Here is a 16,532-nt window from a genome sequence, read left to right on the forward strand (position 1 = left end):
GGGAAAGGGAGAGAGAGGGATCGAGTGTGACAGAGGGAGAGAGAGAGATCGAGAGGGAGGGAGAGAGAGAGGGTGATTGAGTGTGAGGTAGGGAGGGAGAGTGAGATCGCGAGGGAGGGAGAGAGGGATTGAGTGCGACAGAGGGAAAGGGAGAGAGAGGGATCGAGTGTGACAGAGAGGGAGAGAGAGAGAGATCGAGAGGGAGGGAGAGAGAGCGGGGGATTAAGTGTGAGGTAGGGAGGGAGGGAGAGTGAGATCGTGAGGGAGGGAGGGGGAGAGAGAGAGAGGTATTGGGTGCGACAGAAAAGGAGATTGAGAGGGAGGGAGAGCGACAAAGAAGGAGGGAAAGAGAGAGAAAGATTCCAAGGGAGGTAGAGAGAGAGAGGAGAAGGAAATAAATATGCATTTAGTTATCATAATGTGTGTACATAACCACAGATTAATATCCCGTTAATGACCAATTCACTGTCTTTACAGGCATTTACTGAAATTAATTCTGTCCAAATGTCCTCATTCATGACAATATATTAATTAATTTCAAGACCTTATCCATATTTATGGCCTTGAATGGCAGGATTATTTTTGCCCACTATGGATTTGTCAGAAATTAGAGAATGCAATCCTCTAGTCATGCAATTGATAATGGCGATGATGATATTGCTACTGATAATGATGATGATGGTGATGATGATGTGATGATGATGATGAATGTGATGATGAGTGTGATAATGATGAGTAGGAGGATGATGAGGATGAGGAGGAGGATGAAGATGAGAATGAGTACAATGTAATGTAATGTACAATGATGAGTACGGTGGTCATGATGATGAGGATGGTGATGATGATTTTGATAATGATAACGATGATGAGTAAAATGATGATTATATAGAGCTTATTATTGCAGACCCAATGTCCTCTTTGCTGCCCTGTAGACAGCTATGAATCATCAGACACCTAGCACCTGCTTGGCTGTCTCTTTCTGTGTCTGATCACATTTATGAGACGGCTGCAAGGAAGTGTAACATGGCAACTGACCAGGAAGGAAGGAAAGAGAAAGAGAGATGATCTGAAAGCCAAGTCAACAGCACTGAGTGTGTCTCAAATGATTGGCTATTAGAGGTGTGAAAGTGACCCGTCTCCCCAGCCTGTGCTCCCAACCACAGCTGCTGTGTGTCCTGAAGAGAGAACTCATTCACTCCATTGCTTTAATATGCATGATAGATGCAGCCTCTATCTATACTCTATCCCCATTCCACCCGTCTTACAGACCCAGCTCGACCCAAACACTTCCCTCAACACACAGAATGAGCTCCATCAATACCCCCTTTCATCGCAGACTTCAGACACAGTGACACTTGTTGGGTCAAGCCGGTGTCAGACCGGAGGCCCGGAGCGGAGGTAGTTTGTGTTGACGGAACCAACAGTGGTCCAAATCAACCCACTCTAATAAATCTATACAAAGTGACCTGCTCTTAGGCTGTTTTATTAATGAGCATCACGTACTTTAAGGAAGTGGAAAGTCCATCTCTCATTGATTAACCTGAAACTCAAGCCAGCATTAGAGAGAAGCTTCAGTGTGTCAGTTGGACAAAGCTTGTGTTCTGTATGGTTAGAAATTCCTGTGCTGATGATCTTCTGCACGTCAGGCAGGATGTGCAGTTAAGAACACACCTGGGTCGATGTGAGTAATGTGTAGCGTTGCCTCATAGCTTAATGCGATGTTTAGTGCCCCCCGAAATAAACTATAGCGGCCCTAAAATTGACCATTGCAGAACACCATTTGGGGAATTAGTAAGCTTTTAAAGTTTATGGGAAGGGTTTCCATTGAAACAAAGATACATTTCTACAACAGTATGTGGTTAACCATAAATGGGAAGAACGGAATGATGGTTTATATAAATGTATAAAAATACCTCACGGTTTAGATTGATAGGAATGGAGGTGGAAGCCTTGCCCTAAGCATCTCTCCTTCACGGTTACACCATGAGTTAAAATGTCATATTAGCAAAGAAAACACTGTGTACATTCCAGCTCTTAAACATATCCAAGGCTTTTGCCTCAGTTTATGTTGTGTGGGTTTTTATTGGGAACAAGTGCACTGTCTTAGGGCCAAGTGTAGGTCGTACTGTAGAGTATTTTTAAACACGGAGAGCTGGATTTGGCCTCGCTTTCAAAGGCAGACAAACCAAACGTCTGAGCTCTGAGCTTCGCATGGAGCTGCTTGTGAAAACGGAGAGGCTTTCCCTAAGTCACTGATGTGGTTTAATAATGCTTTATCAAGGAAAACAGATGTATGTCCGCTATTCATCAGAACAACCAAACCAGGAGGAATAAAAAGTGCATGAACTTCTCCAGGAAGTACAGTGAAGATGGAGGTTTTCTATGAGCATCGGTCCTGTCCAGATGTTGTGTTCTTGTTCTTAGAGTGTGGTTTTGGATATAGGTTAAGCTGATTATAAAAGGCTGTGGGAAGAGTCATATTCTTGCCTAAAAAGATGCTATAGCTAATTACCAGCAATACCCACCCACATAGATATGGCCATAAGAGCTCTGTGCTGGGAACTGCGTAGGTAGACTGTAGGTTGCCTCTATTTTACCTCAGTTGATTCTCCAGGGATTGGTTTTGTATCCAAACTTGATAGCTAAAGGTAGGATTTTAGCAGTAACAGTAACAATAAGAGACAGGTTTCTTCCTAAAGGAGAAACAGCCGTTTCACAGGCATTATTGTTTATTGTTCCATATCCTTCTTTATAATCTGAGTTCTGTCCAAATTAAGAGTTTATTTCCCAAACACTATCCACCAATTTTTCACATTTGTGTTTTTTCCATCAGAAATTATTGCTTATGGGTAGCTTCATGTGTGTGTAAAATATTACTGTTCTCAGATTTGTTTGCAAAACGATATATGTCCATTGTTTGGCTGGAATGGAATGTTCGTATCCTGTTTATTTGACTGTGATATGTGGTTGTCTCACCTAGCTATCTTAAGATGAATGCACTTACTATAAGTCTCTCTGGAAAAGAACATCTGCTAAATGACTAAAATGTAAATGTTTTACATACAGATCTCATATTACTGTATTGTATTTTTTTTTTTATTGATGTCACAAATGTACAGTATAATTTCTAAATGTCTTTATAAAAAATGTAGTTATTTGTTGCATTTGACTGTTTAATAAGGATCGGACCTTTTTTTCCATTTTTGCCTAAAATGACATACCCAAATCTAACTGCCTATAGCTCAGGCATTAAAGCAAGGATATGCATATTCTTGATACCATTTGAAAGGAGAGACTTTGACGTTTGTGAAAATGTGAACTGAATGTAGGAGAACATAGCACATTAAATCTGGTACAAAAAAACAAAAAAAACATTTTTAAAATAATTTTTTTGTACCATCATCTTTGAAATGCAAGAGAAAGGCCATAATGTATTATTCCAGCCCAGGCACAATTTAGATTTTGGCCACTAGATGGCGGGAGTGTATGTGCAACGTTTTAGACTGACCCAATGAACCATTGCATTTCTGTTCAAACTGTTGGGTCAAGACTGCCAAAATGTGCCTAATTGGTTTATTAATAACTTTTCAAGTTCATAACTGTGCACTCTCCTCAAACAATAGCATGGTATTATTTCTCTGTAATAGCTACTGTAAATTGGACAGTGCAGTTCGATTAACAAGATTTGAAGCTTTCTGCCAATATCAGATATGTCCATGTCCTGCGAAATGTTCTTGTTATTTACAGCCTCATGCTAATCGCATTAGCCTACGTTAGCTCAACTGTCCCGTGGGGGACCCACCAATCCTGAAGAAGTTTTCAAACCTACTATAGCAGTACTAGTTATTTCTCTGAGAGTGAGGCAGATATATAGCATTTAGCAAAAAAAAATATTTGTCTCTCTGAATTGAAACCACCAAGTGATAGATTTTAAACAAGAAACATGTCTGTCATTGAACAACCCCATGCCATCATGATGAGATAGTGAAAAAACACAATCATTTATTTGATAATTTCTTCTTTTTTTAACAACTAATTCCACAACATTTCTGAAAATGTATAAAGTTTTGGAATTTAAATGAGCTCATGTTGACCAAGCAGTACATGTGTATGTATGTCTGTGTCTTTTGGTATTGACTGTATGTGTGAGGTAGGCAATGATTAGCATTAGCAGGAACGAGCTGGATGTTAGCGATGACAAGCTAGTAATGAGATGAGAAATCGACAAAGTGGTGAAATAAACAATCATGCAAAGGTGATTTGTAAAACAGTCTGCACTCACACTGCTTTGCCTTTATCAACTATAAATGCTGCCAATTGTGACTTCTCTGTTTCACTTGAACTTTTACTATCATAATCAATTATTCAAGTCAATCTCCAAATCTCTCCCTTGGTTCTGTGGAAACCAAGCAACGTGCTCAATGTTTATCCTTGTCTCATTGTCTGATCATTCTGCTGAAACTCACAGTATTTGAGACCAATCAATGTTTGTATGGGAGTGACAAATTCCAGTCAAGGAGAGGGGAGTTAAAAATCATGTGATGTGTGCTCACACTCCCTCTCTCTCCACTCCTGCTTGTGTGCATTATAAACACATTAATCCTCTCCCCTCTCCCTCCTCCTGCCCCTCATCTCCTCCCCCTCTCTCCCATCTCCACCCTCTCTCCCCCGCCCCCTCTAGCTGACCAACCTGACAGAGATCCATGACCAGATCAGTGGGATGGCCCGTTGTCCCTACAACCCTCTCCATAACTCCACAGCCCTGATCACCTCCAGCGGGGAGCTCTATGCTGCCACCGCCATGGACTTCTCTGGCAGAGACCCAGCTATCTACCGCAGTCTGGGGGGGCTGCCGCCTCTACGCACTGCACAGTACAACTCCAAATGGCTCAATGGTAGGATGTGGTAGAGGTAAAGGTAGTAGGGGTAGAGAAGCAAGTGGTAGGAGATAGGCAGCTGCTGCCAATAATGCACTGCACAGTACAACTCCAAATGGCTCAATGGTAGGCTGGGAAATGGAAGGTGGTAAAGGGGCAGGGGGATAAGCAGTAAAGGTATAGAGAGGAAGAAAAGTAGTTCATAGGGCACTGCGTTCATCCACCTCTGGCCTGCTCGCCTCCCTACCTCTGAGGAAGTACAGTTCCTGCTCAGCCCAGTCAAAACTGTTCGCTGCTCTGGCACCCCAATGGTGGAACAAACTCCCTCACGACGCCAGGACAGCGGAGTCAATCACCACCTTCCGGAGACACCTGAAACCCCACCTCTTTAAGGAATACCTAGGATAGGATAAAGTAATCCTTCTGACCCCCCCCCCTTCTGACCCCCTTCTGACCCCCCCCCCCCTTAAAAGATTTAGATGCACTATTGTAAAGTGGCTGTTCCACTGGATATCTTAACCTGTTGGGGATGGGGGCGCTGTTTAGACTATTTATGCTAATGTGGCTAATTTTTTAAACGGCTTCCCACAAAATCCTTGATCGTACAATATGCATATTATTATTATTATTGGATAGAAAACAGTCTATAGTTTCTATAGGAGTTGAAATTTTGTCTCTAAGTGGAACAGAGCCCATTCTACAGCAATTTCCCTGACATGGAGTCAGATTTGAGAAACGTTGGCCACTTTTCTGAAGTCATTTAAACGGGCACTGTCGTTGCTATGACTATACGGACACTTCTTACGTCTTCCCCTGGATGCCTTTACGTGATGACGATTCCAACGGGCTCGATTGCTCGTTCACAGGCCCTACAAATGAAAAAAACCTTTAGCTAGCAAGTCTTTTCTTGCTGCGTAACGCGCGTGGAAGACACCGACCCTCTCCTGTTCCAAGCGTTAGTTTAGCCTGTTATATTTCTCCGGTCATCTTTTCACTCGTTATAGGAGTTACAAACATCACAAAGTAGTTAATTTAAAGCGTTTTATAGCAATTTATATCCGTTTAGTGCGATTTTGGGACATTTATTTTTGCAACGATGTGAAAAGTTGGTCACGCTTTTCAGTTCATCCCGAACGTAGTTGACATTTCCACATGGCAAGAGGACAGCTTTCCACCAAAAGACGATTTCTCCCAAGAAAGGATCCTTTGCCCAAGATACTGATGGAAGAACAGCTCAAGGTAGGACATTTTTATTATGATAAATCGTGTTTCTGTCGAAACATTTTAGTGGCTTAGGACGCCATGTTTTTTGACGTAGCTTCGCTTGGCGCAAACTGTATTGAAAAGTAAGGATAAATTAAAAAATGTAATAACGCAATTGTATTAAGAATTAAATTGTCTATCAATCCCTGTCCACCCTATATTTTTTAGTCACGTTTATGAGTATTTATGTATAAGAGTAGATCACTGTCTAAGTGGCGCAAGGACGTTTTCTTTACCAGCTTGTCTACATTTCACATTGTCTAACCATGATTTTGGTGGCTAAATATAAACATTTTCGATCAAACTGTATATGCATGTTGTAATGTGATGTTACAGGAGTGTCATCGGAAGAATTCTGAGAAGGTTAGTGAAAAAATTAATATCTTTTGGCGATGTTGACTTTTATCGCTCACTTTGGCTAGAATCAATGCTGGGCTGCTAATTGCTATGTGCTAAGCTAATATAACGATTTATTGTGTTTTCGCTGTAAGACACTTAGAAAATCTGAAATATTGTCTGTATTCACAGGATCTGTGTCTTTCGATTCGTGTATGCTGTGTATTTTTACGAAATGTTTGATGATTAGTAGTTAGGTAAACACGTTGCTCATTGTAATTATTCTAGTCCATTTGTGATGGTGGGTGCAATTGTAAACTATGCCATCTACCTGAAATATGCACTTTTTTCTAACAAAACCTATCCCATACCATAAATATGTTATCAGACTGTCATCTAATGAGTTTTTTTGTTGGTTAGAGGCTATAAATATCTTAGTTTAGCCGAATTGGTGATGGCTACTGGTGTTGGTGGACAAATAAAAGATGGTGGAATATGCTAATGTGTTTTTAGGTAATAGATGTACATCTTTACATATTGTGTCTTCCCTGTAAAACATTTTAAAAATCGGAAATGTTGACTGGATTCATAAGATCTGTGTCTTTCATTAGCTGTATTGGACTTTAATGTGTGAAAGTTAAATATTTTAAAAAAATATTTTTTTTGAATTTCGCGGCACTGGTTTTTCAGTGGGGGGGGGGGGGGAGTGCCGCGAGCGGCACGCGGATCCTAGACAGGTTAAGGTGAATGCACCAATTTGTAAGTCGCTCTGGATAAGAGCGTCTGCTAAATGACTTAAATGTAAATATAGAAGGAGAAAAGGGGTGGGTGAGGGGGAAAGGGTAGAAGTAAGGTAGTGGTGTTTACAGGAAGTGTCAAAATGTCAGTGATACGGATGTCTGTCACTGCCATGCAGTGTATTGATGACAAAGAACATATCCACACTTTTTAGCTTCTTTTACAATATATATACAGTATATATATATATATATATATATATTTTTTTTTTTAAATATTTTGTTCTTTCCTTTTGAAAGTTACATTTCCATCTGGTACTGAAACAAGGAAATCAGTGTGTCGTTCTGAAGAGCTCAGTGGATCGCAGTTCAACAGCACACCCCACCTGGAACAGGGGCTGCTGATTGAATACGCTGCTTCAGTCGTTCACTTGCTCTAAAAGAGCAGGTCAATCGCTATCTTGTCAGGATTTTATCTGATTCACATTAAAGCCAGATTGAAAAAATAAATTAAAAGCCACCACATACATAGCGCCGCGACAACCTTTGAGAAAAGGTTTAATAACTAATTTTATGGCAAATTGATTTTTTTCTCTCTTTTCTCATGTGATGCTGTGCAAAGGTGCAGAGGAGAGGAGGGGTTGAAAGAGCAAACAAGGGGAAAAAACTCTTTCATTTAAAAGTGAATTAAATCACTGTCAGAGAGGATAAAGCGTGCGGTTAAGGTCCAATAATGTCATACATAAAAATGAACAGCTCATCAATGAGTGCTCTAGGAAGGTCAGCAGTTTTAGATGGGTTGACAACTATTACACTACACCAGTGTTTTGGTCATACCTCATTCTAACCTTTAGGGGTTCCCTCGATAAATAATTCATTTTGAAACACAAAGTCATTAATAACAATGCCATCATTTATTAAGACTAATCACCTCAACCTCACATTCCTATGGACCCCTAGTCAATCACTCAGAACTCATTGTCATATACAGTGCATTCGGAAAGTATTCAGACCCATTGACTTTTTCCACATTTTGTTACAGCCTTATTCAAAAATAATTTTCCTCATCAATCTACGCACGATACTCCATAATGACAAAGTGAAAACAGATTTTTTGAAAATTAATGAAAAAAAACCCAGAAATAGCTTATTTACATAAATATTCAGACCCTTTGCTATAAGACTTGAAATTGAGCTCAGGTGCATCCTGTTTCCATTGATCATCCTGTTTCTGCGACTTGATTGGAGTCCACCTGTGGTAAATTCAAGTGATTGGACATGATTTGGAAAAGCACAAATGTCAGAGCAAAAACCAAGCGATGAGGTCGAAGAAATTGTCCGTAGAGCTCTGAGACAGGATTGTGTCGAAGCACAGATCTGGGGAAGCGTACCAAAAATGTCTGCAGCGTTGAAGGTCCCCAAGAACACAGTGGCCTCCATCATTCTTAAATGGAAGACGTTTGGAACCACCAAGAATCTTCCTAGAGCTGGCAGCCTGGCCAAAATGAGTAATCGGGGGAGAAGGGCCTTGCTCAGGGAAGTGACCAAGAACCTGATGGTCACTCTGACATAGCTCTTCTGTGGAGATGGGAGAACCTTCCAGAAGGACAACCATCTCTGCAGCACTCCATCAATCAGGCCATAATGGTAGAGTGGCCAGACGGATGCCACTCCTCAGTAAAAGGCACATGTCCGCCCGCTTGGAGTTTGCCAAAAGGCACCTAAATACTCTCAGACCATGAGAAACAAGATTCTCTGGTCAGATGAAACCAAGGTTGAACTCTTGGCTTGAAAACCAAGCGTCAAATCTGGAGGAAACCTGTCACCCTCCCTATAGTGAAGCATGGCGCTGGCAACATCATGCTGTGGAGATGTTTTTCAGCAACAGGGACTGGGAGACTAGTCAGGATCAAGGGAAAGATGAATGGAGCCAAGTACAGACATACTTGATGAAAACCTGCTCCAGTGCACTCAGGACCTCAGACTGGGGAGAAGGTAAACCTTTCAACACGACAACAACCCTAAGCACCCAGCCAAAACAACACAGGAGTGGCTTCGGGAAAAGTCTCTGAATGTTTTTGAGTGGCCCAGCCAGAGCCCGGACTTGAACCCGATCGAACATCTCTGGAGAGACCTGAAAATAGCTCTAAAGCGACACTCCCCATCCAACCTGACAGAGCTTGAGTGGATCTGCAGAGAAGAATGGGAGAAACTCCCCAAATACAGGTGTGCCAAGCTTGTAGCGTCATTATGGGGTAGTGTGTAGATTGATGAGGGAAAAAACAATTTAATCAATTTTAGAATAAGGCTGTAACGTAACAAAATGTAGAAAAAGTCAAGTGGTCTGAATAGTTTGTCTCCACCTTTAACAGAACCTAACTTTGTCCCCTCCTACAACAGAACCTAACTTTGTCCCCTCCTACAACAGAACCTAACTTTGTCTCCTCCTACAACAGAACCTAACTTTGTCTCCTCCTACAACATAACCTAACTTTGTCTCCTCCTACAACAGAACCTAACTTTGTCCCCTCCTACAACAGAACCTAACTTTGTCCCCTCCTACAACAGAACCTAACTTTGTCCCCTCCTACAACAGAACCTAACTTTGTCCCCTCCTACAACAGAACCTAACTTTGTCCCCTCCTACAACAGAACCTAACTTTGTCCCCTCCTACAACAGAACCTAACTTTGTCCCCTCCTACAACAGAACCTAACTTTGTCCCCTCCTACAACAGAACCTAACTTTGTCCCCTCCTACAACAGAACCTAACTTTGTCCCCTCCTACAACAGAACCTAACTTTGTCCCCTCCTACAACAGAACCTAACTTTGTCCCCTCCTACAACAGAACCTAACTTTGTCTCCTCCTACAACAGAACCTAACTTTGTCTCCTCCTACAACAGAACCTAACTTTGTCCCCTCCTACAACAGAACCTAACTTTGTCTCCTCATTCAACAGAACCTAACTTTGTCTCCTCCTATGACATTGGGAACTTCACCTACTTCTTCTTCCGAGAGAATGCAGTGGAACATGACTGCGGTCGGACCGTGTTCTCTCGCGCTGCCCGGGTCTGTAAGAACGACATTGGGGGCCGCTTCCTATTGGAGGACACCTGGACCACGTTCATGAAGGCGCGGTTGAACTGCTCTCGACCAGGAGAGATACCGTTCAACTATAACGAACTACAGGGGACGTTCTACCTGCCAGAGCTAGAACTGCTCTATGGGATCTTCACTACTAATGTGTAAGTGTGAGACGCATACTATACACACACACACAGGGTATATTCTGCCTGTATTATTAAGCAATGATGCCCGAGGGGGTATGGTATATATACCACGGCTAAGGGCTATTCGTACAGTAAAAATAAATGGTTTGTCATACCTGTCTGATATACCACAGCTGTCAGCCAATCAGCATTCAGCGCTTGAACCACCCAGTTTATAATGTATGATAAACCTTGAAGTTGCCAAAATACTGAAGTATACTTCAGGCACAGCTTAAAATGAACAGTCATGTTATACATACTATCGTCATTCACACACGTTTAGTTTCACAGTTTGACTTTAAACTCATTTCTTTAATTTTCAATTTTCTCACCTCTTAAAAGAGACATGCTTTTGTGGAAAGTGACAGTTTGAAAAGTCAAAGCTATCCGTCAGGCCCGATCCATACACTTAGCCACAGAGGCAGAACATCTTAATTGAAGCCTGGTGTTAAATTTGTAGTCACCTTACACCATCACTCACAGTAGGATCTGAGTCTGTGTTATAGACACTAACTGGTAGGGACAGATGTATAGGTATATTTCGAGGACAAAAACACAGACTGGACATTAACAGTCAGCAAACAAAATCCTAACCATATACAGTTCCTTCAGAAAGTATTCACACTCCTTGACTTTTTCCACATTCTAGCCTAAAAAAAAATTCAAACAGAATTCCACTTTACATTATGGGGTATTGTGTATACCCCATAATGTAAAGTGGAATTCTGTTCAAATTGTTTTTCTCCAAATTAAGTAATAATGAAAGCTGAAATGTCTTGAGTAAATAAGAATTCAACCCCTTTGTTATGGCAAGCCTAAATAAGTACAGGAGTAAAAACAAAAGTCACATAACAAGTCACATAGTAAGTTGCATTGACTCACTCTGTGTGCAATTTTAGCGTTTAACATGATTTCTGTACCCCACACTTACAATTATCTGTAAGGTCAGTCAGACGACCTGTAAATTTCAAACACAGATTCAACCTCAAAGACCAGGGAGGTTTTCCAAAGCCTCGCAAAAAAAGAACCTATTGGTAGATGGGTAAAATAAATTAAAAAGCAGACATTGTATATCCCTTTGAGCATGGTTGCCACGAATCCCGGTTTTGTTTTGGGCTATTTAAACCCGGTAGGCCCGCCGGCTTTTGTGCGGGCTTGTTTTTCTGTTCATGGTGTGTGGATTATTGTGGATTCCGTTTTCCTGGACAGTTTCGTCCTATTTGTTGGACTGGGTATTTTATGCGCCCTTGTGTTTGGCGTGACCGTTACTCTGTTCTTGGAATAAAGATCCACGTTTTGAACTACCCTGCTCTCTGCGCCTGACTCCTCCACCCACTACTCCTAGAAGCCATTACAATGGTGAAGTTATTAATTACCTTTTGGATGGTGTATCAATACACCCAGTCACTACAAAGATCCAGACGTCCTTCCTAAATCATTTGCCGGAGAGGAAGGAAAGCGCTCAGGGATTTCACCATGAGGCCAATGGTGAATTTAAACAGTTACAGAGTTTAATGGCTGTGATAGGAGAAAACTGAGGATGGATCAACAACATTGTAGTTACTCCACAATACTAACCTAACTGACAGAGTGAAAATAAGGAAGCCTGTACAGAAAAAAAATATTCCAAAACATGCATCCTGTTTGCAACAATGCACTGAAGTAATACTGCAAAAAATGTGGCAAAAAATGTGGCAAAGCAATTAACTTTTATCCTGACTTCAAAGTGTTTTGTTTGGGGCAAATCCAATACAACACATTACTGAGTACCACTGTCCATATTTTCAAGCATAGTGGTGGCTGCATCATGTTATGGGTATGCTTGTAATCATTGCGGGGAGTTTTTCAGGATAGAAAACCCCAGAATGGAGCTAAGCACAGGCAAAATCCTAGAGGAAAACCTGGTTCGTCTGCTTTCCACCAGACACTGGAAGATGAATTCACCTTTCAGCAGGACAATAACCTAAAACACAAGGCCGAATCTATACTGGAGTTGCTTCCCAAGAAGACAATGAAAGTTCCTGAGTCTCACAGTTACAGTTGTGACTTAAATCTACTTGAAAATATTTGGTAAGACCTTAAAATGATTGTCTAGCGATGATCAACTACCAATTTGACAGAGCTTGAAGAATTTAGAAAATAATCATTGTAACGGCGTTCCTCTCTCTCTTCATAAGAAGAGGAGGAGTAGTGATCGAGCCAAGGCGCAGCGGGTTGTGAATACATGATGAATTTTATTTACAAGACAAAACGAAACAAACTATACTTGAATAAACTAACAAAATAACAAAACGAAAGTAGACAGACTTAGTACAACGAACTGACATAACACACGCAGAACGAATGAACAAGTACTTACTACAAAAACGCACGAACAAACCGAAACAATCCCGGTTGGTGTAACATCGACACAGACACAGGAGACAATCACCCACAAACAAACAGTGAGAACACCCTACCTAAATATGACTCTTAATTAGAGGAGAACGCAAAACACCTGCCTCTAATTAAGAGCCATACCAGGCAACCAAAACCAACATAGCAACAGATAACATAGACTGCCCACCCAAAACACATGCCCTGACCTAAACACATACAAAAAACAACATAAAACAGGTCAGGACCGTTACAATCATTGCCAAATATTGTACAATCCAGGTGTGCAAAGCTCTTATAGTCTTACCAAGACTCACAGCTGTAATCACTGCCAAAAGTGATTCTAACATGTATTGACTTGAATCAAGATATATTATTGTTTTATTTCAAGATATATTATTGTTTTATTTTTTATATTTATTTTTTCAAATGTAATGTCAAAGTGAAAGAAAATCCACTTTGACATTATAGAGTATTTTGTATAGATAGTTGACAAAAAATGACCACTAAAAAATGTTAATCCCACTTCCTAATACAACAAAATGTGGGAAGAGTCAAGTGGTGTGAATACTTTCTGAAGGCACTGTATATTTATCGCTATCCCTCTCTTTCCCCTTCAGGAACAGCATAGCAGCGTCTGCGGTGTGTGCCTTCAACCTCAGTGCCATCACCCAGGTGTTTGGAGGTCCCTTCAAGTACCAGGAGAACTCTCGCTCCGCCTGGCTACCCTACCCTAACCCTAACCCTGACTTCCAGGTAAATACTCACCTACCCCAACCCGAAAGACTGGTTTGCAGTCGGTCGATCAACATGTCTGTAGACAGTTGTCGCAGTGACATCGTTACCATTCTATTATCATCAGACATCAAACTTATCGTCTTCGTTATGGAAAAGTTTAAATACAAAACGACAGCCTCTGCATGGCATTTTTATTAGATTTTTTATTTCACCTTTATTTAACCAGGTAGGCCAGTTGAGAACAAGTTCTCATTTACATCTGCGACCTGGCCAAGATTAAGCAAAGCAGCGTGACTTAAACAACACAGAGTTACACATGGGATAAAAAAACGTACAGTCAATAATGCAATAGAAAAATCTGTATACAGTGTGTGCAAATTAAGTAAGGAGGTAAGGCAATAAATAAGTAATTACAATTTAGCAATTTACACTGCAGTGGTATGTGCAGATGAGGATGTGCAAGTAGAAATACTGGTGTGCAAAAGAGCAGAAAAAAAAAACAAATATGGGGATGAGGTAGGTAGTTGATTGGATGGGCTATTTACAGATGGGCTGTGTACAGCTGCAGCGATCGGTAAGCTGCTCTGACAGCTGACGCTTAAAGTTAGTGAGGTAGATATAAGTCTCCAACTTCAGTCATTTTTGCAATTTGTTCCTGTCATTGGCAGCAGAGAACTGCAAGGAAAGGCGGCCAAAGTAGGTGTTGGCTTTGGGGATGACCAGTGAAATATACAGTGGGGCAAAAAAGTATTTTGTCAGCCACCAATTGTGCAAGTTCTCCCGCTTAAAAAGATGAGAGAGGCCTGTAATTTTCATCATAGGTACACTTCAACTATGACAGACAAAATGAGAAGAAAAAAATCCATAAAATCACATTGTAGGATTTTTAATGAATTTATTTGCAAATGATGGTGGAAAATAAGTATTTGGTCAATAACAAAAGTTTATCTCAATACTTTGTTATATACCCTTTGTTGACAATGACAGAGGTCAAATGTTTTCTGGAAGTCTTCACAAGGTTTTCACACACTGTTGCTGGTATTTTGGCCCATTCCTCCATGCAGATCTCCTCTAGAGCAGTGATGTTTTGGGGCTGTTGCTGGGCAACACGGACTTTCAACTCCCTCCAAATTCTTTCTATGGGGTTGAGATCTGGTGACTGGCTAGGCCACTCCAGGACCTTGAAATGCTTCTTACGAAGCTACTCGAAGCTACTCCTTCGTTGCCCGGGCGGTGTGTTTGGGATCATTGTCACGCTGAAAGACCCAGCCACGTTTCATCCTCAATGCCCTTGCTGATGGAAGGAGGTTTTCACTCAAAATCTCACGATACATGGTCCCATTCATTCTTTCCTTTACACGGATCAGTCGTCCTGGTCCCTTTGCAGAAAAACAGCCCCAAAGCATGATGTTTCCACCCCCATGCTTCACAGTAGGTATGGTGTTCTTTGGATGCAACTCAGCATTCTTTGTCCTCCAAACACGACGAGTTGAGTTTTTACCAAAAAGTTATATTTTGGTTTCATCTGACCATATGACATTCTCCCAATCTTCTTCTGGATCATCCAAATGCTCTCTAGCAAACTTCAGACGGGCCTGGACATGTACTGGTTTAAGCAGGGGGACACGTCTGGCACTGCAGGATTTGAGTCCCTGGCGGCGTAGTGTGTTACTGATGGTAGGCTTTGTTACTTTGGTCCCAACTCTCTGCAGGTCATTCACTAGGTCCCCCCGTGTGGTTCTGGGATTTTTGCTCACCGTTCTTGTGATCATTTTGACCCCACGGGGTGAGATCTTGTGTGGAGCCCCAGATCGAGGGAGATTATCAGTGGTCTTGTATGTCTTCCATTTCCTAATAATTGCTCCCACAGTTGATTTCTTCAAACCAAGCTGCTTACCTATTGCAGATTCAGTCTTCCCAGCCTGGTGCAGGTCTACAATTTTGTTTCTGGTGTCCTTTGACAGCTCTTTGGTCTTGGCCATAGTGGAGTTTGGAGTGTGACTGTTTGAGGTTGTGGACAGGTGTCTTTTATACTGATAACAAGTTCAAACAGGTGCCATTAATACAGTTAACGAGTGGAGGACAGAGGAGCCTCTTAACCTGTCTAGGATCAGCGTGCCGCTAGCGGCACCCCCCCCCCCCCACTGAAAAACCAGTGCCGCGAAATTCAAAAAATATATTTTTTTAAAATATTTAACTTTCACACATTAAAGTCCAATACAGCTAATGAAAGACACAGATCTTGTGAATACCTTTATATCTTTTTAAAATGTTTTACAGGGAAGACACAATATGTAAAGATGTACATCTATTACCTAAAAACACATTAGCATAATCCACCATCTTTTATTTGTCCACCAACACCAGTAGCCATCACCAATTCGGCTAAACTAAGATATTTATAGCCCCTAACCAACAAAAAAACTCATCAGATGACAGTCTGATAACATATTTATGGTATGGGATAGGTTTTGTTAGAAAAAAGTGCATATTTCAGGTAGATGGCATAGGTTACAATTGCACCCACCGTCACAAATGGAATAGAAAAACTACTTAGAGCAACGTGTTTACCTACTTACTAATCATCAAACATTTCGTAAAAATACACAGCATACACGAATCGAAAGACACAGATCCTGTGAATACAGACAATATTTCAGATTTTCTAAGTGTCTTACAGCGAAAACACAATAAATCGTTATATTAGCATAGCACATAGCACATAGCAGCCCAGCATTGATTCTAGCCAAAGTGAGCGATAACGTCAACATCGCCAAAAATATATTAATTTTTTCACTAACCTTCTCAGAATTCTTCAGATGACACTCCTGTAACATCATATTACACAATCCATATAGAGTTTGATCGAAAACGTTTATATTTAGCCACCAAAATCATGGTTAGACAATGTGAAATGTAGCTCAGCTGGTCAGAA

General features: G+C 41.1%; 1 protein-coding gene across 1 annotated transcript in view; it reads left to right on the top strand.

Moving 5' to 3' along the window:
• The window catches only part of sema5a (sema domain, seven thrombospondin repeats (type 1 and type 1-like), transmembrane domain (TM) and short cytoplasmic domain, (semaphorin) 5A), a gene marked incomplete in the record, with an annotated part of 225,206 nt that overhangs the window by 104,870 nt on the left and 103,804 nt on the right, over positions 1 to 16,532 (top strand). Inside the window, 3 exon segments of the mRNA XM_055881523.1 lie at positions 4,682 to 4,895; positions 10,174 to 10,459; positions 13,480 to 13,615. Coding sequence (XP_055737498.1) covers positions 4,682 to 4,895; positions 10,174 to 10,459; positions 13,480 to 13,615 — 636 coding nt within the window.

This window comes from Salvelinus fontinalis, chromosome 25 (genome assembly GCF_029448725.1).
Source record: "Salvelinus fontinalis isolate EN_2023a chromosome 25, ASM2944872v1, whole genome shotgun sequence".
In the NCBI taxonomy this organism is placed as follows: Eukaryota; Metazoa; Chordata; class Actinopteri; order Salmoniformes; family Salmonidae; genus Salvelinus; species Salvelinus fontinalis.